General features: G+C 37.0%; 3 protein-coding genes across 3 annotated transcripts; 1 reads left to right on the top strand and 2 right to left on the bottom strand.

Moving 5' to 3' along the window:
- Positions 1 to 1,680: 1,680 nt before the first annotated feature.
- LOC107777833 (protein NRT1/ PTR FAMILY 5.8-like) lies at positions 1,681 to 5,843 on the top strand. Its single transcript, XM_016597984.2, has 4 exons — positions 1,681 to 2,214; positions 2,488 to 2,705; positions 4,069 to 4,592; positions 4,858 to 5,843. The coding sequence occupies exons 1-4, from the start codon at positions 2,160 to 2,162 to the stop codon at positions 5,675 to 5,677; spliced, it is 1,617 nt and encodes a 538-aa protein (XP_016453470.1). The 5' UTR covers positions 1,681 to 2,159; the 3' UTR covers positions 5,678 to 5,843.
- A 1,570-nt stretch (positions 5,844 to 7,413) lies between these two features.
- Positions 7,414 to 10,504, bottom strand: LOC107777838 (uncharacterized). Its single transcript, XM_016597989.2, has 3 exons — positions 10,466 to 10,504; positions 10,077 to 10,214; positions 7,414 to 9,084 (listed from the first exon to the last, which is right to left on the bottom strand). The coding sequence occupies exons 1-3, from the start codon at positions 10,502 to 10,504 to the stop codon at positions 7,414 to 7,416; spliced, it is 1,848 nt and encodes a 615-aa protein (XP_016453475.2).
- A 1,857-nt stretch (positions 10,505 to 12,361) lies between these two features.
- Positions 12,362 to 13,688, bottom strand: LOC107777835 (uncharacterized). The gene has a single exon (XM_016597985.2). The coding sequence runs from the start codon at positions 13,551 to 13,553 to the stop codon at positions 12,561 to 12,563; it is 993 nt and encodes a 330-aa protein (XP_016453471.1). The 5' UTR covers positions 13,554 to 13,688; the 3' UTR covers positions 12,362 to 12,560.
- Between the last annotated feature and the right edge of the window lie 13,653 nt (positions 13,689 to 27,341).

The following is a 27,341-nucleotide window of genomic DNA, read 5'->3' as shown; positions in this document are numbered from 1 at the left end:
GCGAATACATCAAATACATCCGGGTAGCAACAAAATATTAGCTATAGAAAATAAATACGTATATTGTAGCTATAGAAAGTTAATATCCACTTAACTATAGTTATTTCTATATCATTAATAAGTTAGGACTATTACAATCCGGTGCTGCTTAATTTCATTAAAATGTGCTTTAATACAATGTGCATTTTTTGAGAATTGAATACGAGTTCTCTCCTCTGTCATAGTTGTAAGTTTTAATGCATACTACGTGGTAATGTCTAACAGTTTGTTCCAATGAACATTCACAAGCGGCACATTTTACCTATTTGATGCCTTGCGTGGTTTTGGTCTCATTCAGCACCTAAGGCACACAAATCAAAGTTTGGGCGTAACGGTGCTGTAAAGCATAGTACTTTTCTACTTAAGAACTTATTTTCTTCTAAAACTTTTACATAGTAAAAATAAATTCAACCACTTCCTTAGTTGACCTTCGTAACACTAATTTCTTTTAGGTTTGTATGTTCATCTCTCGTATTTTTTATTTAAAAATAAATTCTGCAGAAAGCCAATCTTCTACGTTTTCTTTTGAACGTTTTGTTATGTTCCCAAAACACAATTTTCAGAAAAAAACTTTAATTTTTCAGTTTAGGGAGAAAAAAAGAAAGAAAAACACACATACGAAAAAGGATTGTTCTTAGGATTAAACCATAACTATTTGTAAAGAAAACGCCAAATTCCGTTAAACTCGAAGTTATAGCAGTGACGTTTCCTGTTTTTAATTGAATAGATTTGATTATGGCGGAGGGTTTTGTCCGTAACTGAAATAAAAGTATTGTTTCTGTATTTATCCAATTTACAGAAGTAGTAAATATATGTTTCTGAAGCTATTACCTGGCAAGTGTTAAGGTAATCCAATTGGTTGCAACTGCCATATGTCAAGCAGCAGTAAGCATTAATATGCAACATCATGAAACTAACATACGTTTGGGAGTCAGAAATGTTATGAGCTTTTTTGCATGAAGACACAAACAGGGGCTGAGCTAGAGTGCCGGAAGCGGGTACGGCCGAACCCAATAGCTTTGGTTCGAATATTATATTTGTCTTAAAAATTTTATTGAATATGTATAAATTATTAATTTAGAACCCAGTAACTTCAAACGATTAGAATCTCAAACCCATAAACTTAAAATCCTGACTCCGATCCTACACAAATAAAAGTATCTAAAATTAAACGTGACGACACTACCAACTTAAAACGTGGAATGCTGTATAATGCATGCCTTTTAGACATAAAATCTTTCAACAACAACTTTGCCAACAGGAAATTTTAGCGACTGTCCAGTGTTCCATTTTTAAGTACTCTTTTAGGAAAGTTAATTATATTACCATTCAAATAACTTCTATCATCTTATAATCTCCGAGTCAGCTTAATATGCATTTCTAATATTATATTATTTCATAGATTTTTCTTATTTATATAGGACAGTCCGATATACGAAGTATTCGACATTTATACAGAATTCGAAGAAGGGTTGCATCTTAAAATATGTGATATAGAGAGTCTATTCTAATGCAAGCATCAATGATTGATTGTACGACTCAAGCTTGTAACCTCCAAGTCATACAAAAATAAGTTTACCATTGCTATAAGGTTCCTTCAATCTTTCTTACCAATATAGGTACGACAAATTTTTATCTACCAAGATTTGAAGTAAATCAAAGAAGATCAAGAATTTATTTTATTCTTTATATTGACAATATCGGAGTCAGTTTGCATTCAGTTCTGAGTACTATTTAACAAATATTTAGTAATAGTATCTCTTATCAACGTGCGACAAAAAATCATAACATTTTTTTTCCTATGCTAGTATCATACACTTTAAGTGCTTTTGGTCTAGTGTTCCATTATACGTCTCTGAAAAAGTTGACTTACCTTCTTTTTTCTACTTATAAATCACTATATATGTTGTTAATTGCCTTGTTGGAATTGAGCCAATCTAAATATAAAGACATCATTGGAGTACGGCACTATATTAATACTGTGTGTTTGTTTGTGTAGCACTGACTGAAATACTAAGAGCAGATCGATGAAAGCAACAATAACATATTATTAACCTCGCTCTCCTCTCCAATCCCTCCTTTTTTTTCAACTTATACGATCATTCTTTCTAAATCACCTCATGGCTGGCGGACAAAGTCGAACAAGTCTCAACAAACCATGTATTCTCCTCATAGGTAATTTAATCTTCAGTTTGTTCCTAGATTTTAATCTCCTCTTCCTTTGTAATTTTAGTAAAGTTACCGCCACGTGACTAGGAGGTCACGAGTTCGAGCAGTGAATATAGTTTTCTGCAGAAATGCAGGGCAGGGTTTCGTACAATAAACCCTTTTGGTTCGTCCTTTTTCGGAACCCGCACATAGCGGGCTGCCTTTTTGCTTCGTAATTCTCGCAATAAACTTGTCTTTCATTCTTGCATATTTACATGGACGTGTTTTGAAATTGGACAGTGATAGCGGGAATGGAGAGGTTTGCATTCAAAGGGGTGGCGTCAAACTTAGTGACATATCTAACAGATGTGGCCAAAATGAGCAATTCAGCGGCGGCAAAGAAGGTTAACAATTGGTGTGGTATTACGTCTATGCTCCCACTCCTTGTTGCTCCATTAGCTGATTCTTATTTGGACCGTTACACCACTGTACTGGCTTCTTCCTCTCTCTATGTTGCCGTAAGTACTTTCCGTTAGTTAGCTCTTCCTCATCCTTCACTCGGTAAAAACTTACCGGCCCCGGTATTCAGGAGCGAAGCCACATTATCCTAATGACCCCTTGGTCAAAAAATTACGTTTTGTATATAGGTTAGAAAAATTCCCGACTTAGCCGGTGCGGTTATTTAATTTATACCTCTGATTAAAGTAAAGAAGATATGTTTTTCTAGGTCCAACTTGGACAGAGTTACATGGTTCGGAGGGTTCAATTGAATACCCTTGAGCAATAGAGAGTATAGAAACAGAACTTCAAAATTATTGTGTAATATAAAGTGTTGAGTTCTTGATACGGAGGAAACTTCTAGTCTAACATGGGTCAAAAATTGTGTTAGGTTGCAAGTTCGAATCTCATAAAACGTGATATTCTTGTATTTTTTTAAGTTTATCTTCTTACTATAATTTTCAGTCTCTTCTGTATGTCCAGGAATTTATAAAAAATCCAAAACATCTCAGAGATATATAAAGTAGATATTACTCAAACTAATTGCACTTCTTCAAATTATATGTTAGGAGCTATATATCCTGGCTATTCTGTAGTATATTCGTGTTATTAGATAGCTAGTGTCTATGTCAATCAAAGTAGGTGTAGTATTTTTTATCTGAGTCTGGATTTTTTTTTTTGATCTTTGAAAAGATTATTTTTTGCACTATTGAGGAAGAAAAAAAATTATGCTGATTCTGTTGCGTATTTGGGTGTACTAGTGTTGAATTAGTGGATTATCTACACGTAGATCATTAGCAAATGCCACGGTGGACCATGGACGTTGAGCCTGAGTCATCACTCACCTTTTTTCATCTGTGTAGAGCGCAATAACGTTGCATTATAACCTAATTAATCTTGCACGTAATAAATGCATCTTTATCAAAGCTTTTTTTAAAGTATGTACTATGTATACAGTTTTAAGTTTGTTTTTTGTCAACTCATTTACGTACATTATTGCTGCTTCAGGTGTGACTTAGTGTATCGCGCATTTATAATGTTTGCTCAGTGCATAATGCATAAAGATTTACCACTTCTCATTTTTCATTTTTCTGAGAATAATTACTGTTATAAAAACAGTTGATTTGAAACCATTTGTGTTGTCCTCTAAACAAGGAGTAAAATTTTAAAACTATTGTACGTTGAACCTCAGTGCTTGATTATTCTTGAATACTTACAATTTAGTATCGCTGTCGGTTAAGGAAAGACATTTAACACTAACAAATAGTACAAAAGTTGCAGTTTCCTGACTGCATATGACCAGCAGATTAGTACTATACTATATTATAGTGACATCTAAATGGAGATATTAACAATAACTCTCTTTGACAATTAAACAATCAGGGTCTTTTAGCTTTGACATCATTGGCATTACAATGGCCATGGACTAATTCCGCTGACAAATCTGGCTTCACTTCATCCTTTTCTTGGTCTCTGAATTTAATTTCACTCGGCCAAGCCGGCTACAACCCCTCTTTGCAAGCTTTTGGAGCAGACCAATTTGACGATGATGAAGAATTGCCGAGTAGTAAAAATGATCAAAGCTCCAAGAAGAAAAGTTCCTTCTTCCAATGGTGGTATTTTGGTATATGTTGTGGAAGCTTGCTAGGAGTGTCTATTATGTCATATATACAGGACACATTAGGATGGGGCTTAGGTTTCGCCATTCCTTCAATTGCTATGGCTATATCAGTTATAGTCTTCAGATTTGGGAACCGATTTTATACACACAAGGATGGAGAAATTATTCATATTAAGTCATTGGGAGATCATATAGTTAAAGCTATTAAAGCAGCTACCTCAAGATTGACCTGTGGTGAGATTGCTGTTCCAACATATACTAACAAGTCAAATGTCAGTGAGATCGAGTAAGTATTTCTTTAAGGATTTTTTTTTGCGAGTTTAAATTCTATGCACTGACCATGTAAAAGTTTTTTTTACACAATCAGATCACTTGTAAAATAATCACATGTAAATATCTATAATAAGCACTAATTGGTAACTTTGGAGCAAGTAAAAAGGTAACTAACGTGCTATACTATGTCAAAATCAGTATATATAACTTAAATCATTTGCAAAATATATAAATTTCTTGGTCAAGTAATGCTCATTATAGCTGATTTTTGTTCATAGACTTGAAGATAGACCACTCTGCCAACAAGATTCAGGGAGCAAAGATGGCGCAGACAAAAAATCGGAGAATGGGATCAATTTTGTTAAAATTCTAAAAGTAGTACTGCCTCTACTACCAGTGTGGACTCTGCTTCTGATGTTTGCAGTAATTTTTCAACAGCCTGCAACGTTCTTTACTAAGCAAGGTGTGACAATGAAGAGAAACATAGGAAACAATTTCCGAATTCCACCAGCTGCGCTTCAGAGTTCAATTACCATATCTATAATTCTGCTCATGCCACTGTACGACACGTTCTTCATCCCCTTCGTTCGCGTTTTCACAAGTAACGAGAAGGGTATCACTGTGATGCAGAGAATGGGAATAGGTATGTTCCTTTCAGTAATAGCAATGATAATTGCAGCTGTTACTGAAAGAAAAAGACTCGAGATCAGCAGAAATTTGGTAACTTCTTCAGAAACTGTGCCAATGAGCATATTTTGGTTGCTCCCTCAATACATTCTCCTGGGAATTTCAGATATATTCACAGTTGTTGGAATGCAAGAGTTCTTTTATTCTGAAGTTCCTATAAATATGAGAACATTAGGCATTGCCCTTTATACTAGTGTTTTTGGGTGTGGTAGTTTCTTCAGCTCATTCCTTATATCCGTGATCGAAAAATTGACAAGTACAAGAGGAGCAAAGCAGAATTGGTTCGCTGATGACATGAGAAAAGCCCGTTTCGACAACTATTATTGGTTTCTGGCTTTGTCAAGTGCAGCAAGTTTTCTATTATTCATGGTTTTCTGTCGATTTTACAGAAGCAGGACTATAGTTGATTAGAGTGTTGGTAGTGACTCTAAGTTGACAGATAGCTCGTTATTGTCGAATGCTGTATTTTGTGATGTGACATAATGACATTCATTTCTAGTTTCTAGGAGAAATAGAAGGTTCTGTACTTATTGTAAATCATCAAAGATTGTATATAAATAAGATAAATTTTGGAGTTTTTCTTTTTTCTTTTTTTCTGGAAGGGCTCTATCTGTCATGACTAATATGGGGACACAATCCAAACTAATCTATAACCAAAATACTTGGTCACTTAAAAAAAAAAAACGTTTGTTTACTGCTTCCTCTACAATAAAAAGAGAGCTATTTTTGGTTTGATTTGGAAAGAATAATAAGAAACAAACAAGCAAATAAGAATATGGTTTTGAATAGAATGGGTTAGGTTATAACACATTAGGCCCAAATTGACCCAACTAGCCAAAATGACACTTCTACGGTTCTACTACTACTTTTGACGTTTAAGACAGGTTCATCAAAACAATTTCTTTGGTTTGAAGCTTAGTATATTAAAGAATATAAACGTGACAATTGTGTTCGTGATTGTGGCAAATATTAGCACTATTTTAGAATTAGAAGAGTTGATGAATAATAATTTGGTATAAATAATAATTTGCATCAAGTGGAGATCATAATAACGAGGTACTCAAGGCATATATAATAAGATCAGTGTTTTTAAGAGCGAGAAGCGCAAAAAAGCAACAAGGGCTCGCCTCGCTTCAAAAGCGAAGCGCACGCTTTATTAAAGTGAATCACAATTCTTAAAAAACATAATGTAAATCTTGCAAAGACACAATATAAAATTATAAATAATCAAAAAGTTCAATTTAAAAACTTAAAAGTAGGTACTAGGTACCACCAAATCCTCCACAAACCATAGGACAAGCAAAATCAAAGCTACTAAATTACTAGAATCAACATATTATTCTTCTACTCTTCTTGTTCTTCTTCAAGATTGTCAAAATCTTGAATTCCTCTATTATCTTCAATATTGCTCGTCATCTTCTTCTTCCCCTTCCTCTTCCTCTTCATGATCACTTTCATCTTCATCAATTAGGGATATGGATCGACTTCTAGTAGCCACACTTTTTCCCTTCCTAATCGAGCTTGAACTTGAAGTATTCCCCCTTAAACCATAATAATTTTTTCCAACTCTACTAGCAACCGCAACATCACCCCAAGTGAAATTAGAGTCGTCTTCAAATACTTCATCATCTTCACAATTTTCGGGGACTCCGGTTAGCCACTCATTAGCCTCATCAATATCATCTAAAAGAATTAGATCAATTAGATTGCGGTGGTTGTAGCGACGCCTCAATGCTCTATTGTATTTTATGAACACTAGATTATGGAGGCGCTTCAAGGTTAGTCGATTCCTCTTCTTTGTATGAATCTCCAAACAAGATGTGTCAACTAATTAGTAGGAGTTGGGACAATTGAGATATAATTTACTTTATTTCAAAATACGAAATAATTCTTTTTATTTCTCACGTGTTCAAAAACGCTCTAGTTCCTTTTACATCAGGTTGAGCTACATGTTAAACTTAGAACTCTGATGGCGAAAGTTTGTAAATCCGGAGTCTCTACACCATATTGGTCCCACCACTCAACTATAGAAGTGAAAAAATATATTCAAGAGTTAATAAGTATAAAAAATACATTAAAGTTAGAGCTATAAAATATATAAACACTTGGTCACCTGGCGACTTCGTCTTTCTTTGTTTAATAGCAAGTCAGAGCTTAAAAAGTCCTTCAGCTGCCTTGTAAATAGCAAGCTGATCTACTATCTTTTCTTGCAAGTATTCATTTGGGGTCAACTTGATAACAACCTCATGGAATCCTGTCCACAGTTCTCTAGCCAATGAATTATTTTCATGCTGATCATAAAAGAGTGACGGGTTTAGAATAAGTCCAGCAGCATGCAAAGGTCTATGAAGTTGCTCACTCCATCTTGCATCAATGATCTGAAAGACCTTTGCATATTTCTGCTCATCAGTGAATGATGCTTGAATAGCCTCCTTGGCCCTATCCATAGCTTCATAGAGGTAGCCCATTGGTGGTTTTTGCTCCCCGTCCACCAAACAGAGTATTTTAACCAAAGGGCCACCAATTTTAAGAGCATGAAGGACATTATTCCCAAAATAATAAGAAAGAATAATGCGTGCAACATCTTTCCCCGCACTTTCCATTGCAAATTTACTTTTGCTCCATTCTTCTGAAGTGAACAACTTTCTCAAATTGGCTTTTTGCAAGTGGATACTATGCAAAGTCAAGAAAGTAGTGGCGAACCTTGTCTTGCCCGATTTCACCAATTTTTTTTGTCTGGTGAATCTTCTCATCATATTCAATAACAAGGGCCGCTGAGAAATATAAGAATGTACCCTAACGCCCTGGCCAAAAACTGTAGAGAAGGGTTTTTCCTTGAAAATGTCCCCGAATATTAAGTTGATACAATGAGCCGCACATGGAGTCCAATAGACATTCTTGTACGCTCCTTCCACCATGCCACTCGCTTTCACATTTTCACTCGCATTATCAGTGACCACTTGAACAACTTTGCTTGGGCCAATCTTTGTAATGGTGTTCTGAAACAAGGTGAACATTTTGATGTGGTCAGTGGATGAGTCCCTAGCATCAATGGACTCAAGAAACAAACTTCCCTTGGGAGAATTCACCAACACATTAATAATTATTTTTTCAGTTCTTGCCGTCCACTTATCCATCATAATGGAGCAGCCATACTTGTTCCACGCAACTTTATATTCCTCCACAATTTTATTAGTCTCCTCCACCTCCTTAATTAGATAAGGACCTCTGATTTCATGATAAGTGGGAGGCTTCATTCCAGGTCCGTATTGACCAACGACCTCAATAAAGTCTCCAAAAGTGTCAGTATAGTTGACACAATTGAAGGGGAGCCCAGCATCATAGACCCATCGTGCAAAAGCTCTAACTGCACGATCCCTCAAAATGTCCTTAGCAATTTTTTGTACATCTTTTCCACCGCTCTTTCCTTCCGGCTTCTTTGGGAAATAGCAATCTATAGGACCTTTAGTCCTACTCGTACCCGTCGATCCATGGCTTGAAGAGATTGCATCTCTTCTCCGTTTTGTTGGAAGTGACAATTCTTCAATATCATCATCATCATCATGAAGATTGGTTACCAATGGTTGATGACTCATTTGATTATTTTGCTCCTTCTTCTCAACAAAATTCTTTATTTCATTCCTCACCTCCGGTGGGCATTTCGGACAACTTGTGACGTTTCTATCTCCACCAATAAGATGGAATTTAAAGCGATAAATTTCACCCGTTGTAATCTTGTTACAAAACTTGCATACAACATTTGTATTCTTCTTATTAACTCTATCCCATATCGCCAAGCCGGGTCTTTCTCTTTCGATCTTTGAGACATTTTGAAATCCATATTAAGATATAAGAAAATACATAATCAAATAAACTGAAAATACATATAATATATATAATAATTAATTTTATAAACTGAAATACACATTAAAAAAATCAAATAAACTAAAATATAACATATATATATATATATAATAATTAATTTTCTAAAGTGAAATACATATAAAATTAATCAAATAAACTGAAAAATATAACATATATAAATAATAATTAACTTTATATACTGAAATATACATTAAAAAATCAAATAAACTGAAAAATGTAACATATATAAATAATAATTAATTTTATAAACTAAAATACATATTAAAATTAATAAATAAGAAGAATAAAAGGGGGGAAAAAACAGAATCTGGACGGGTCAGAGATAAAGGAAGAAGAAGAAGACGCTGACCAGTGTGCAAACGCTGGACTGGTCAGAGTCTCAGAGATAAACGAAGAAGAAGAAGGAAGAAAGAAGGAAAAAGAAAGAAAAAAAAAAGCAGAATCTGGACGGGAACAAGAAGAAGAAAGAAAAAAATTACCTGGACTGGTCAGCAATGTCGATTAAATTGAAACCCTGCTTTGGTCGATCGAAGAAGAGAGAAGAAGAAATGGCCAATTTTGGTCTTAGGGTAGACCCAAACTTTGTTTTTTTTTTAAAAAGGGCCCTCTTAACAGAAGCGAGCGCTTAGTCGCTTCTGTCGCTTCGTCAACTGAAGCGCACGCTTCACACGGTCGAGTCGCCTAAGGCTGTTAAAAGCGATGGCTGGTCGCTTCGCGCTTAAAGCGACGAAGCGATGGCTTTTTCAAACACTGAATAAGATGGCAACTAAAATTAATGAATGTCATAATCTATACCAAATACAGGTTTATCAACAACTTCTGCATTCGCTGCAGGTAATTCGAATGAATGACCAGCATTTTTTTTGGTTTCCTATATGATGTTTGGTACTCGCCCGACCAAATCAGTATTCGCATGGGAAAGTACCATATCAGGGGTAAAGCGCTCCCTAACAAAGGTGATACCAAGGGCTCCAACCCGAAGCCTCTGGTTAAGGATGAACGAGTACTTAACACCCACAAAATCCTTGTTCGTAATGACCAGCATTTCAAAGTTCAGGAGATGCTGCAACCAATATCTTTTGCTAGTATATTCAAAGCTAATGTATTCATTTTCCAGAGATCATTTATGAAAGGACAAATCTCTAGTTCTTTACTGACCTTGACTCGAGTATATGCACTCGGAAACTATTGATGTCAAATATAACCCAACAAATCGCCAGCAAATGATTAAGGATGTGAAATTTGAACTGATTACAGAAGCTTTTTTTATTTATCTATAAGTACTAGAGTATGTATATATTAGTGGTGAAGTACAAAGACAAAGGCAGTAGAAGTAGAATGCTGTAGTGCCATCGCTGAAGTGTAATAGAGGTGCTGAAAACAAAAAGGATACCAGTTGCTATTAAGAAAACCATCATTCAAATAGAAGCTCGCAAAAATATGGCACCCTAAGGGTGTGACCTAGCGGTCAATGAAGTAAGTGAAAATAATGGGAAGTGAAGGTTCAAATCCTGGCAAAAACAAAATGCTAATTGATTTCTTCTAACCTGCCTAAGCTTCGGTCAGCAAAATTATCCGATATCTATGCTGGTAGGCGTAACAGGTTTTCGATGAAATAGTCGAGCTGCAAAAGCTGGGTCCAGAGAGAGAGAGAGAGAGAGAGACAGAGGATCTGCGATGTGCAAATGCCCAATAGTAATCTCTAACATAGCTTCTATGCACCAAAGTTAGTAAGTCATCCCCCTTACTTAATCAGAGAGTAGTAACCATGTAAAAACCTTTCAATATAAACCAGACCTGGATTCACTTTGGTAGATTAATGCAGCTTAAACCTTGTGCATGAATTCACTTCCACAGAGTGAGATAACCTCATCGAGTACTCTTGGAAATCAACAGATTTACGCAATGTTTTAGAAAATCAAGTTCTCTTAGATGGTCAGATCGTCATGTAATTGGATGAGAGAGGACAAGTAAAACCACTGACTGAAAAGTGAAACTCTGCAATTCTACTCTCTTTATAATGCTCAGCTGCAAAGTACTAAAATCATCTAAAGCCTCTAAAAAATTTCAACCTTTCTTTTACTCAATGATCATTAGATATACTTTTTGAGGAAAAACGTTACAGAAGTATGTCCTACCTATGAATATGATAAGATTGTCTAACAGGATCAAGGCAATAGTTCATCAAAATTCCAAATTACAACCAATTCTTGTAATTCAGAGCATGGTGATATCACTCACGCTTCATGCTGCCTTCTACCTAAATCTACTTGGTATAGTGTAGACCATTTGTGCTGGTTAACTAAGAGGCACTAGAGCAGCTGTAGCAGGATTAAGCGAGAAGCCTAGTCAAAACCTCTGTTACAAATCTTAGGCCAAAGAATGCATAACTCGAATAGTTTTATCAACATAATATAGATATTTCCAGATCAGAAGTATGGCATGCAAACTAGCAGTCAGAGATCTTTATCAAAATACAACCACACTATATTCATCCAGCAGACACAGTGGAACCCAAAGCATCACTATCTTTTTTCTTCTTATAAATATAAAAGCCAAAACATCATTATTACTTGATCTCATTCTCCTTTTTCCAGACTCTTCCAGAACTGGTATGCTCAAATCTCTTAAAAGCAGTTTCAGGAAAACGCGTAGAGAGGATGTTCAAAGAAAACATTAACGCAAGCGATAACTAGTATTGTGGCCATGTTTTAAATAATAGACATATGTGCTTGTCCATACATTTTAAGCATTGTGTCCTCATCTTTTTACATGTTTGTTAGAAATGCCAGATAGAATGCATATATTATGTCTATTAAACCAAATTTTCCTTGCTTATCTACAGCATGATAAATTAGAGACGCTCACAGGAAGTGTATTACTTCTAAGAACTTCACTTATCTGTTCAATGTCTAGTATCTAGAAAAAGTTGAAGCTCAGCAGCCTCAACTCTAAAGTTCTACAAGAAAGTTCATTTACAATTTAAAAGTCCAAATATAGAAACTAAATATTAAACTCAAACAACTTCAAACATGATACATAGTTGTACCTGTTTGGGGAGGGTATTGTGTACGTAGACCTTACCCCTACATTTCGGATTTTGTTGGTTAAAAATAGTCTGAATGTCGCGTTGTAGCGTCGACAAGTTTCAATCATTGACATTTACATACTCCCTCCGGTTCACGGTAAGTGTCTAATTTATTTTCAACAAACGAGAAATTTAAATCAGTTTAAAGAATTTCTAACACAATACCATAATTTGAACTAGAATCATCACAAAGAAAAAGCATAAGACCTTTTTTTTCTCAACTCCTTTTTACAAAGAGAACTCCAATGTCTAAAGCATAACTACCTTTGCAAAGAATAAATCCTTATACCTAGTAACAAAAAATTCTAACCCTGGATTACCTCAAGGATGTGTATGATAGCCATTAGTTCCTGATTCAGGAGCTGTCACAATAGCCTTTTGCATTTCTACATTCCTCTCTTCTTTTATCCCATTCTCATCGTCATCTTCATCAGACTCCAACGTAAAATGACCTTGACTATCCATTTCCAAGTGTTGCATCTCAGCTCCAATAGGTCTATACCGCATATGTTCAGGGCCAATACCATTCTTTTTACACACAATTGAGTACACAAAAGCAATAACAGTCACAAGAAGAGCAAGGTGACAATTAAACTGAAGGGTAGCAATAGCTCGACCGCGATGATACTCTGGATGACCTTTACACTTAACCGTATAATTACCTCTACTCTTTTCATGCAAAGAGCAACCTTGTGCTATCAAATCAGAGAAAAAAGAGAACCCCATTTGCAGAATCCACATTCCTTGCAAGATTAACCCAATCCCACGTCCCAATTTAGCATATTTCAATTTGGGATTTTTTAATTCAAGAATTGAGCAAAATGCACAAATAGTAATAGGCACAAGCAAGAGATCATAGTAACGATTCTCAACTCCACTTGGGTCTTTTCTTTGAAGGTAAAAAAGCAAAAATTCCTCAGCAAAAGCGAAAAGGCAAAGCAAACTGAGGATCTTGGAAGGTAAAAGATAAGATTTTTTTAAGTGGGTCATTAGGCCTAAAACCGAATAGAGCAAGAAAAGAAGAGAAATTGCAATTACCTGCAATTGAAGAACTGAACCAATTTGATCTTTAGAGTTAAGTGCATCAAAAAAGGATAAAAGGGAATTGAGAATGAAGAGAAATGAGAGGATTAAGATTGATACAAAGGTGATTAATGAAGAAAAAACAGAATCTTGGGCTTGCTTCTCTGTCAACGATTGGGAAGTGGAGGACGGTGATGAATTTTTCAGGGCAGCGGAGGAGGAGATTAAAGATTCCCAAGCGCCGACTAGTATGAATCCGCCACCGGCTACAGTATAGGAGAATAGCCCCATTGTTGACTTTGATTTTCTTTAGATCTCTCTCTTAAGGAATTTTCTGTATATATGTTGAAGGGGGACGGGTTGTGCCAACCTATTAAGTCTGCGCCCCTATAGTTGGACTTGTCTGAATTTGCTTTCCACCTGACCTTCGTAAGAATCGCAATTTCGTCTTATTTTTTTCTTGCCCTTTTTATTTTTATTTTTGGGGGGGGGGGGGGGGGGTCGTCGGGAAGATGACGGAGAGATTCTTATATGTTTTCTCAATACGAGAAAAGATTTGGAAACATTTGTGTTCTCCAAAGTTGTGTGTTGTGTTACACAAGCTCAACTTGCACAGGTATCTAGAGTACTTTTTATCTCTTTTTTGGGGGGCTATATTAGTGCCTTATTTTTCTTTTCTTTTTCTTAATAAGATCATGATCCATAATTGTTATAGATCCATATGCACCAAAACTACCAAACCACATAGGAAGTGTTGATGCTCCGTATCTATTGAGATCAACTAAAATGTTGATTAACAATTGGTTTAAGGTTGAGGCGTTAATCTTTTTGAATTAAGTCTAATTTGGTTATATTTTAAGGTGGCCTTTAAGAGATGTTTTAGGTAAAAATTTGTCTGCAATTGATATGCTTTAATATGTTATGTAGGCTTTAGTCCCTCAAAACATAAATATATCATTAGTGACAAACATGCTTAAGTAAGTTATACACGCGACATATGATCAAAGTAGGAAATTAAAGAATCATAAAAATACATGTAATATAAATTAGGAAATTAAAAATTCACAATGATGTATATATTGATCCTGTGCTGATGTGTTATCCTTGTCTTCCCTTTTTGCCTTCTCTCCGCTTATACTTGTGATTCTAGTGTATATATTATCCTTAATATTCTTTAATGAAGGAAAAAGTCACAAGGTAAATAATATTTCACCTCCTAATGAGTTTACTTAGCGCAAATTCGTATTGATTAGGACAATGAGTTTTCGCATTACAGATGCCTAGGAAAGAAAAATGTGACAAATGTATACGTTCAGCCTTTCCTCCCAAATAAAGTACACCAGAATTAGCACATTTTTTATACGCCACGCCCACGTTATCCTTCACATTTTTGTGCCTATGCTTGTTTTAATATACTATAGTTTTTCTCGTGTACGCCTCATGTTGATCCCCTTGGAAACTTCTTGTTCTTTTCTCTTACAAAGTAAAAAACTGCACTTTTTGTATACGCCAAAATCTGTACTTTAGGATATTTAGCGTAATATGACATTAAAGAAAGAGTCGGTCGAGCTCGCCCAAGATGCAGCGAAGTCATTGGCCGAGGTGCCAACATGAGCCGTAATCGAGATGTTGACAGGAATCGCCGTCGAGATGTCAACAAGGGTCGAGGTCGAGATTGACTATTGATGATAAGACTTGTAACGGCTAATTTATCAAGATATGATACTAAAAGGAAATATTTTAGTGGATATTCCCTGCATTTGTACTATTAAGGTTTTCTAGGAAAAATGCTTCATATATACAGAAGGAAGAGACAATGATATGGGCATGTAATATTGATTTTGATAAGAACACTTTTGAGAAATAAGACTCTCTATGGCAAAAATACAAAGACTACCTTTTGATAAAGATTCTTGTTCATATTATTCCCACCTTTCCACCAGATCCGAGGATTGTTCATATGAATCTTAGACCTATCTGTCATTCATCATTGTCAGGAGAAATATTCGTTCAACCCACTAATTATTGGGTTAATCTTTCTCCTTATTTACCTAAATGTCATTTATTGTTAATTATATCTCCATTAATGTTCAGGCTTTAAGAATTTTTTGCACTTATTGTCATCAACCATTCACGGGATCTGTCCCATCTACCGTACATTTTCAAGATTAGTGTCTAGAGTTATTATCTTTGACTAGATTTAACCCCTTGTTACATAAATTTAATAGTTTAACCGGAAATTATACTTTTTGGTCAAACAATTTGGCGCCGTCCGTGGGGATTTTCTAGCTAAGTCTTTTAGTTTCTTCTAGATCTACAACCGACACTGGTTACTGACATAAAAAAAAGAACCTTCTTCTCTTTTTATGCATAGATCTAATATGGCAAGTAATAGAGATGAAGGAACGAGAATAATGAGTGACCTCCCAACCAACCTCATGTACATCATCCACGAAAGTTTTGAAGTAGTGGATGAGGACACAATGACCAATGCCTCTCATATGCGAAGTGGATCACCCCCTCCCTACTGCAGTATCACAAAATCTCATGGCAAGACAGCCTCCACATCCGTGGGAGAGGAGACACCACCAGTGATAAAGAAGCTCCTTGAGGCTTGGCTAACTGATACACTGACCAGCATCCTTCATAAGCCAGTTCATGACGCGGCCGTAGTAAAGGCGAGATCATGTGCCTCACCATCAGTGGACGAGCATCATGATCAACCTCCTCCTCCACCCACGACGACAGGTATTACTCACAGTGTTGTTAACAATGCAGGCGACGACGCTCTCACAGCCATTCTGAAAAGGATGGAGGAAATGAAAAATGAGAACAAGACACTTCGGGATCAAATGAGAGAGCACCAAGAAATGGTCAATAAAATACCGGGAGCTCCTAAGTTATTGCCGAAGAGAGACATCGGCCGGTTCGTCGAGCAGTCGTACAGTGATAGCGCTGCCCCACATGTCATACCAAAAACCTTTAAAATGCCACCTTATCTGAAAATATACGATGGCACAACCAACCCCGAGGATCATGTGACCTATTAAGTCACCACCGTGAAAGGCAATGATCTCGCCAAAGAACAAGTATCCTCTATTCTGCTAAAGAAATTCGGCGAAACCCTCACGGGAGGTGCATTAACCTGGTACTCGCAACTGCCAGCACGCTCCATCGAAACCTTTGAGGAAATTGCCGATAAGTTTGTGATAGCCCATGTTGTGGCCAAGAAGGCCGAAGCAAGAGTGAATGACATCTTTGCTATCAAATAGTCCCCGGGAGAAGGACTGAGGGACTTCCTTGTCCGTTTCAATCAAGTAAGAATGACTTTGCCCAATGTATTAGAAGGAATAACGGTAACTGCTTTTCAAAATGAGCCTAACAGAAATGGTTCAAGGGAGACAAAAAAATTATTAAGTCGGCTTATGAAATATCCCCCAACGATTTGGGACGAAATACATAACGCGTACTGTGCCGAAGTCCGAGCAAACGAAGACGACCTCAATGGCCCGACTCATCGCCTGGCCTTGGTACAAGCAGAATCCAGAATAGATCGGAGAAATGATATAAGAAGAGATCCAGTGGCCTCACGGCCAAACCAGGAACGACATCTCCCATATGTCAGAACTACCATTGTATCCTCATCTCGTCATGAAGAAGGCCCACCCTGATCAAGAACAGGGACTCACCGGAATGAGAGAGGTATGCCCCATTTACTATCCGATCACAATTTTTGCGTGTCACCTACAGATATCGTCTGCGCCTTGGAGAAGCTCGGACCAAAGGTAAAATGGCCACAAAAGATGAGGTCGGACCCGAATACCACAAAATCAGACGCCCTCTGCGAGTTTCATCAAGAGCGAGTACACAAAACCGAAGATTGCATCGCCCTAAGACAGGAGGTCATAAACATGTTGCGACAGGGACACCTCAAAGAATTGCTGAGCGATCGGGGAAGGACCAATTTTGCCAGGGGACACGAACAACATCAAGGGCCACCGAAACCGCCCTCACCAGCCCCCACCATCCACATGATCATCGGTGGCAGGGACGACACTTTCATCAACAGCGTGAAGTTCACCACAACCCACAAGCTCAAACGATCGATCACCCACGAATGGTATGATAAACTCGAAGGAAGTATCACCTTCGATAAGTCAGATACCAATGGTTTGGAATTCCCTCACTATGACGCTCTCGTTATTACTTTACGAATTTTAGATACCGACGTAAGACGAATTATGTGTCACGACCCAAACCAATGAGGAGTGACGGGCACCCGGTGCCTTACACAACCGAGTACCAACATAACATATCTTTATGTATCATGGGTAAATGATAAGGAAAGGTTGTTGTAGGATAACTAAAATAAAACATTAATACCAACTTGGGCCTATAAGACCAAAATGATCACTCGTACACTAAGCATAGACCGACAAGACCATACAATCTTTTACGTACATGGAATATGTCTACAAGCCTCTAAGAGTAGATAAATATCATAAAGGTAGGGACAGGGCCCCGACATACTAAAAAATACATGTCCGAATCATACTGACCAAATAAGCAACTTCGGAGCAAATGGAGCGCACCAACATCTTCCGCTGAGCTAATAGCCTGCTTGGAGAACTCTCAACCTGTCTATCGGGACCTGCGGGCATGAAATGCAGCGTCCCCAGGCAAAAGGGACATCAGTACAAATAAAGTATCGAGTATGTAAGGCATGACAGTAGTATATAAAAGACATGAAAGAAACATGAAGTAAAGAACTCAACCGGTAATTCTGAATAGCTCTGTGAATCATAAAAAATTATAATGTCATGCATGTGCGTATAAATGCCATACCATGTATAGGTATATACGTACATAACATCATCAAGCCTATGAGAGCATCCCATCCCATCATATCATCTAAGCCATTGTGGGCAAAATCATCAACGTATACCAGCTGATTATGTGGTGGTGCGTATATAACACCATAACCTCTTCCCATATCCCATATACATATAATAAACGTGTATATAACTCCATCTGGTCATGGGTCAATGTACATGTATACATGAATGAAATGCATAAGAAGTACGTTAATAAGATTTCTCAAAATGTCATAAGATCAATAGGCCTTTGATTAATATCATGAATTAAACTTTATCAACTTGCGTATTTTTTCTGAGACCCGTGAACAGATGATAGAATAATAAGACACATGGGGAATCAAGAATATAGACATTCATAGTATTTCTATGAATAGAGTCATTTATGAAAGTTGCATATTTGCTCGTTTCGTTTGTATTGTACGGATCATGCCAAAAGGAAATGAGGGATAACCTTAACATACCTTAACTCCGTTGAGTCCTTAATACCTTCCAAGAAATTCTTCAAACAACTCAACCCAATATACCACATCATAATGAGATTCAAAATCAGTGATGAGTAAAGGCTAAGTCCGCAACTTAAACTAGTAGCTCGTTTACGTAAATTTGGACAGCATCTCCCATGTAACTAGGCCCTCCTCCAATACCATATACCAACAACAACAAGAACACAACAATAATAACATATAAGAATCATTTTTCAACCTTATCTCTATCACAATATACCACAAAATAGCCCACATACCCTAATCACTTCACACATAAAACGACAACCAAAGTAGTGTCAAACAACTAAATATAATATAACGACGAACAACCAGCCCACCATTTCATCATTATGTGGTGTTTCTACACACAATTTGTCCTCCAAAACTCCATTAAATAGTATAAAAATATACATCCCAAAGCCAACACGAAACAACCTACAAAACAGTTCACTACAAGTCACACAACTCGAACTCACGGCTTCCGATCACCGTCCCGTGAGTTCTAACTATTAGAAAATGAATTTATCAACCTTCCTTAATATTTTAAAGCTTAAATACAGAAATTAAGAATTTTATTAACTATTAAATACATTCCAAAACTAAAACTACAAAGAAAAAAAGAGGCGATATAGCGATACTTTCGTCGTAGGGATAGTTCTGATGTTATCGTTTCTCGATTTCGTATCTGGAATGTTAGTATTATTTGAAGCACTATTAGAGAGCTCAAGGACAGGTTTTTATGGTGTTATCTGGTCAGGTTCTATGTATAAATCAAGAGAGAGACGAGTTAAGACATATATATCAACATTTGAAAAGTCAAAAGGTGCTAGCTTGGTACCCTCTCATTCGCCCATCTTCCGATGCTTATATCTTTTTATCCAGATGTCGTATGAACGAACGGTTAACTGTGTTGGAAACTACATTCCAATACCTTATATTTTGTATATAATATGTCCCCAAAAGACCTTATATAGCACACGCAAATTTATTTCTCAAAAAGCTCTATTACAGGGCAAATCCTTAGTCGGTTTTTCCGCAACTTTAATCCGATTTTTCCAAAACCTTATATTTTCTATACAAACATCATATATAGCCATATTATAACTTTAAAATCATTTAAATCATGATTAACAAGTCTCATATTCATTACGTCACCTTGGGACGCACCGGGTGTAACAATCTTTCCCCCTTAGAAACATTCATCCGCGAATATTAAACTCCTAGAAATCTATAGAAATTTTGGCAGAGTCTCTTTTGTAACGGTACTATTACCAATCTGTCACACAGCAAACCCAACAATACAAAGCCACTAAGGGCCACAATCATCAATATTACAAATGGCCTCACACGACAAATAACAATAACTAACATAAGAATCAAGTACCATATACGTACCTAAAGGCTGTGGTGTCTCAGTCTGGTCCTCCTCCACATTATTGTTAATCCAAAGTACTTTAACCGAAGCCACATCCTTAGTTCTTAATCTACGAACTTGTCTATCTAGTATAGCAATGGGAGCTTCCTCATATGATAGTTGCTCTATGACCTGAACATCGTTAACTGGAACGACTCTAGAAGGATCTCCAATACACTTGTGGAGCATAGACACGTGAAAAACTGGATGTACTGACTCCAAGTTGGAAGGCAAGTCTAACTCATATGCTACCTGGTCTACTCTACGTATAATCTTATAAGGTCCAATGTACCGAGGGCTAAGCTTTCCTTTCTTACTGAATCTCATAACGCCTTTCATCGGTGATACCTTTAGGAATACGTAGTCGTCTACCTGAAACTCCAAGTCTCATCGTCGATTATCTGAATAGGAATTCTGACGGCTTTGAGCTGCTAATAGCCTTTCCCGCATAAGCTTAATCTTCTCAACTGCCTATTGTACCAACTCTGGTCCTACTAACTTAGTTTCCCCAACCTCGAACCATCCAATAGGTGACCTACACTTCCGTCTGTAAAGAGCTTTGTATGGAGCCATCTGAATGCTTGAATGATAGTTATTATTATATACGAACTCAATAAGTGGAAGATGATCATCCCAGCTACCCCTGAAGTCCATCACACAAGCATGTAGCATATCCTCTAGTGTCTAAATAGTACGTTCAGCCTGTCCGTCTGTCTGGGGATGAAATGTTGTACTAAGACTTATCGGAGTCCCCAATCATTTTGGAAGGACCTCCAGAAATTAGCTATAAAATGAGCACCTCTATCTGAGATAATAGATATAGGGACACCATGAAGTCGTACCATCTCCCTAATGTAAAGCCTTGCATAATCCTATGCTGAGTAAGTAGTCTTGACATATAGAAAATGGGCTGCTTTTTTAAGTCTATCGACAATAACCCATATAGCATCGAACTTACGTTGGGTACGAGGTAAGACTATGATGAAATCCTTATTAATCACTTCCCATTTCCAAGTCGGAATCTCTATAGCCTGTAATAATCCACCGGGTTTCTGATGCCCAATCCTAACCTGCTAACAATTAGGGAACTGAGCAACAAATTCTGTTATATCCTTCTTCATTCCGTCCCACCAATATATTCCCCTGATATCATGATACATCTTCGTCGCTCCTACATGAATAGAATAACGAGAATAGTGAGCTTCTCCCATAACCTGCTGACGCAACCCTGCCACATTAGAACACATAATCGACCTCGATATCTGAGGACTCCATCTCTTGTAATCTCAAATGGTGTATTCTTCTTTTGAGGGGATGTATCTCTATAATGAGCTAGCACATGATCCTCATACTGTGTTCCTTCACTTCAGTTACTAAAGAGGATGTTGTCGTGTCCTGAATAGTAACTCCGGTATCACCTGAGTCCAGTAATCGAACTCCAAGACTAGCTAGCTGATGAATCTCATGGGCTATCCCACACTTCTCTGGCTATAAATATGACAGGCTACCGATAGATCTACGGCTGAGGGCATCGGCTACTACATTAGCCTTCCCCCGATGGTATAAAATATTAATGTCATAGTCTTTCAGTAGCTCCAACCATCTCCTTTGGCGTAAATTCAATTCCTTTTGATTGAAGATATATTGAAGGCTCTTATGATCCGTATAGATATCCACATGAATACCATACAAATAGTGCTTCCACATCTTCAGTGCATGAATCATCATGGCTAACTCTAAATCGTGGGTCGGATAATTCTTCTCATGCTTTCTTAGCTCTCTTTAAACATAAGCAATTACTTTTCATGGTTGTTCTGCCACTTCTTGTATGAATACATGGCTTATCTCATTGTCCACAAATACTGGAATTTCCTGTAACTCATATGATCTAAAATATCATCTTTTGATTTTTTTTCTTCCCGTTCATTAGCCACGATAGATGCCACTTTCTTATGGAGTGCATACAATGTTGCTGTGAGACTGTTGTTACAAGACCATTTCTTTCTTATGTCACTATGCTTAAGTTGAAGCCTTCTTCCTTATTTCCTCAGCTAGTCTTTCTTTGTAATACTTTAGAGAGACCCTTTGACTCCTGTAAAGTTACAAGCTTATTATAATGTATACCCGAAGGAATTTTTGATGTTCTTACTCACCTATAAATATCCTTAGTTATATACCTCCGTGTCCTTGTGCTCATAGGGTTACTTCTGAACTCAAATTTTGATTGTCTCCTTAGTGGCATTCTCTCTTATTTCCGTAACACGTATACAGTACCTTTAACAACCCCAACTCCTATATGAATATTTCTCAAGGATTATGATGTCATAATATTTGTGAGACTGAATTCCCTATGTTGGGTTTCACTATGTTTATCTTGCACAACCTGCTGATTTATCTGTATCCACTTATTTAGCCATGGCTAGGCTCTTCCTGAATCAACTACTAACTCCACGTTAGTCCATTCTCATATCTATATTCTGCGTAATCTCTCTTAGGTTATATCCTTTGTCTTAACTTACTCCACACACTGGCTCCTTATGTATCTAGTGTTCATTTGCACTTATTTATCAATAGTATCTAGTGATAGAACCCTTACTGCCTCTCCCCGTCGTCATGCTTACATAATGTTCTAGAGTCGTATCATATCTGTATGATCTGAATAAATTCAATCTCATTACTTTTGCCTTTCTACCACATTATTCCTTTACTATTCCATAGTTACCTTAACCACATAACTCCGACTTAATACCATATCACACCATCTTCCCTCCTTTAGGAGAGTACTAACATTTATTGCTATGAAGATTTACCTATAAATGTTTCACCTCTTCATATTTGGCATCTTTTCACATCTTCACGAACTCTTACTTGACTTGCGGTAACCCTTCTGTACCAGGGATGATTTAATTTCTTACACACAAAGGTGACACCTAGTGTAACTGGCACACTTAGTCCCTTAATCCTAACTCTGCTCACAACGCTTGTTTTTGGGAAACATCTCTTGAATGACCTTTAAAAATTATTCTTCTATTGTCCATTCAATTATTGCCCGGAACGCGATCCCTGAAATTCGCACGATGTCAACTATTATCAAATTCTTCGGTCCTGAATTCAATATTCAGTTTATCTTATTCACTAACCCATACTAAATTTTATTACTCCGAGGGTCTAACTTTTCCTTCTGGTAATCACGTATGAGTCACCAACTCATTTTTCGAAATGGGGACATGACTTTATGGCTTATACTCTTTTATTGTCTCAAGGCATCTAACTTCTTGTCTTTTCTTTCACTTGACTATAGAATCTGAAGTCCTGTCATATTTTGATTTAACGTTATCATCCATTTATCACATATTACTCATAATGCTTCATTTACTTTCTTCTTATTCTCCTGCTAATATTTCTGTATATCACCTTATTATGAAAACTTCCTCAAAATATTCTTTCACTTTTAGCCCCCCTTGATTCAACTCACTGGCTCTTCGGGTTGCCTAATACTCTCTCTTTACTAGGGACGAGGGCCATACAAAGATAAATATTTATCCCTTCTAGTATTCATATCTGATTGTACTATTCTAGAGTGCACCATCTGGGTGTCTCACAAGGAGAACCATTACCACGTTTGAAATATCCCTCGAAAATGTGAGCTAATGATAACAACCCATCCACAATTTTGGGTTACTCTAACTCCAGCTGGATGCTGATATCCCATCCTTCTCTTAAATTATATCTGTTAGGTCCCACATGGCATAACTGAAATGGGTGTTGTCAAATGAATATATCTTTGTTATTGTTGAAAGTAACTCATAATGCTTATATTTCTCTGCCTGAATTGTAAATACAGATAATCTTCACTAACTGGGCATCTCGTATCCTTCTTCACCTAGCTTCTTTTACTTGTTAAAACTTGTATCTACCATCTAATTCTCTCGTTGCTTTTTACCATAAGGGTAGATAGATATTCATGCCTTAGGGCTCCTTATCAAGAGGCTCACATGTCGTAGTACACACGTATCTACTGAAGGCCTTACATTTACTCATCATAAGCATGACGCAAAATCGAGTTCCTCTTACTCAACTCTTCCACAGCCACATTCAATCTCTTACCAATTATCTTTCTGGATGTAGATGTTGTTGTATAACGAATAAAATAAAATTAGGAATTTGAATTTCTTATAGCTGAGCTATACCAAACGATCTAGAGTAAGAAGAAAGAGTGACAATCCTAAATTCACTATAGCCTCCTTCTTATAAGTGTGGTGCACAACACACCCATAAACAAGACTCTACTAGACACGGCTTGTCGACTCCCAAGGACTCTGATACCACTTCTGTCACAACCCAAACCGATGGGCCGTGACGGGCACCCGGTGCCTTACACAAACCGAGTACCAACATAACATATCATTCTGTATCATGCTATCATGGGTAAATGAGACGAAAATATTGTCGTAGGATAACTAAAATAAAACATGTAATACCAACTTGGGCCTATAAGACCAAAATGATCACTCGTACACTAAGCATAGACCGACAAGACCATACAATCTTTTACGTACATGGAATATGTCTACAAGCCTCTAAGAGTAGATAAATATCATAAAGGTAGGGACAGGGCCCCGACATACTAAAAAATACATGTCCGAATCATACTGACCAAATAAGCAACTTCGGAGCAAATGGAGCGCACCAACATCTTCCGCTGAGCTAATAGCCTGCTTGGAGAACTCTCAACCTGTCTATCGGGACCTGCGGGCATGAAACGCAGCGTCCCCAGGCAAAAGGGACATCAGTACAAATAAAGTATCGAGTATGTAAGGCATGACAGTAGTATATAAAAGACATGAAAGAAACATGAAGTAAAGAACTCAACCTGTAATTCTGAATAGCTCTGTGAATCATAAAAAATTATAATGTCATGCATGTGCGTATAAATGCCATACCATGTATAGGTATATACGTACATAACATCATCAAGCCTATGAGGGCATCCCATCCCATCATATCATCTCAGTCACTGTGGGCAAAATCATCAACGTATGCCAGCTGATTATGTGGTGGTGCGTATATAACACCATAACCTCTTCCCATATCCCATATACATATAATAAATGTGTATATAACTCCATCTAGTCATGGGTCAATGTACATGTATACATGAATGAAATGCATAAGAAGTACATTAATAAGATTTCTCAAAATGTCATAAGATCAATAGGCCTTTGATTAATATCATGAATTAAACATTATCAACTTGCGTATTTTTCTGAGACCCGTGAACAGATGATAGAATAATAAGACACATGGGGAATCAAGAATATATACATTCATAGTATTTCTATGAATAGAGTCATTTATGAAAGTTGCGTATTTACTCGTTTCGTTTGTATCGTACGGATCATGTCAAAAGGAAATGAGGGATAGCCTTAACATACCTTAACTCCGTTGAGTCCTTAATACCTTCCAAGAAATTCTTCAAACAACTCAACCCAATCTACCACATCATAAGGACATTCAAAATCAGTGTTGAGTAAAGGCTAAGCTCGTTTACGTAAATTTGGATAGCATCTTCCCTGTAACTAGGCCCTCCTCCAATACCATATACCAACAACAACAAGAACACAACAATAACAACATATAAGCATCATTTAACAACCTTATCTCCATCACAATATACCACAAAATAGCCCACATACCCTAATCACTTCACACATAAAATGACAACCAAAGTAGTGTCAAACAACTAAAAATAATGTAACGACGAACGATCAGCCCACTATTTCATCATTATGTGGTGTTTCTACACACAATTTTTCCTCCAAGACTCCATTAAATAGTAGAAAAATATACAGCCCAAAGGCAACACAAAACAGCCCACAAAATAGTCCACTACAAGTCACACAACTCGAACTCACGGCTTCCGATCACCGTCCTGTGAGTTCTAACTATTAGGAAATGAATTTATCAAACTTCCTTAATATTTTAAAGCTTAAATACAGAAATTAAGAATTTTATTAACTATTAAATACGTTCCAAAATTCAAACTACAAAGAAAAAGAGAGGTGATATAGTGATACTTTCGTCGTAGGGATCGTTCTGATGTTATCGTTTCTCGATTTCGTATCCGGAATGTTAGTATTATTTGAAGCACTATTAGAGAGCTCAAGGACAAGTTTTATGGTGTTATCTGGTCAGGTTCTATGTATAAATGAAGAGAGAGACGAGTTAAGACATATATATCAACATTTGAAAAGTCAAAAAGTGCTAGCTTGGCACCCTCTCATTCGCCCATCTTCCGATGCTTATATCGTTTTATCAGAATGTCGTATGAATGAACGGTTAAGTGCATTGGAAACTACATTCCAATACCTTCAATTTTGTATATAATATGTCCCAAAAAGACCTTATATAGCACACTAAATGTATTTCTCAAAAAATTCTATTACACGGCAAATCCTTAGTCGGTTTTTCCGCAACTTTAATCCAATTTTTCCCAAACTTTATATTTTTTATCCAAACATCATATATAGCCATATTATGACTTTAAAATCATTTAAATCATGATTAATAAGTCTCATATTCATTACGTCACTTTGGGACGCACCGGGTATAACAATCTTCCCCCCTTAGAAACATTCGTCCTCGAATGTTAAACTCCCAGAAATCTATAGAAATTTTGGCAGAGTCTCTTTTGTAATAGTACTACTACCAACCTATCACACAGAAAACCCAACAATACAAAGCCACAAAGGGCCACAATCATCAATAACACTAATGACCTCACACGACCAATAACAATAACTAACATAAGAATCAAGTACCATATACGTACCTAAAGGCTGTGATGTCTTAGTCTGATCCTCCTCCACATTATTGTTTATCCAAAGTACTTTAACCGAAGACACATCCTTAGTTCTTAATCTCCGAACTTGTCTATCTAGTATAGCAATGAGAGCTTCCTCATATGATAGTTGCTCTGTGACCTGAACATCGTTAACTGGAACAACTCTAGAAGATCTCTAATACACTTGCGGAGCATAGACACATGAAAAACTGGATGTACTGACTCCAAGTTGGAAGGCAAGTCTAACTCATATGCTACCTGGTCTACCCTGTGTATGATCTTATAAGGTCCAATGTACCGAGGGATAAGCTTTCCTTTCTTACTGAATCTCATAACGCCTTTCATCGGTGATACCTTTAGGAATACCCAATCGTCTACCTGAAACTCCAAGTCTCGTCGTCGATTATCTGAATAGGACTTCTGACGGCTTTGAGCTGCTAATAGCCTTTCCCGTATACG

The sequence above is a fragment of the Nicotiana tabacum genome, chromosome 17, assembly GCF_000715075.1.
Source record: "Nicotiana tabacum cultivar K326 chromosome 17, ASM71507v2, whole genome shotgun sequence".
Classification (NCBI taxonomy): Eukaryota; Viridiplantae; Streptophyta; class Magnoliopsida; order Solanales; family Solanaceae; genus Nicotiana; species Nicotiana tabacum.
This window is presented reverse-complemented; position numbering and strand designations above follow the sequence as displayed.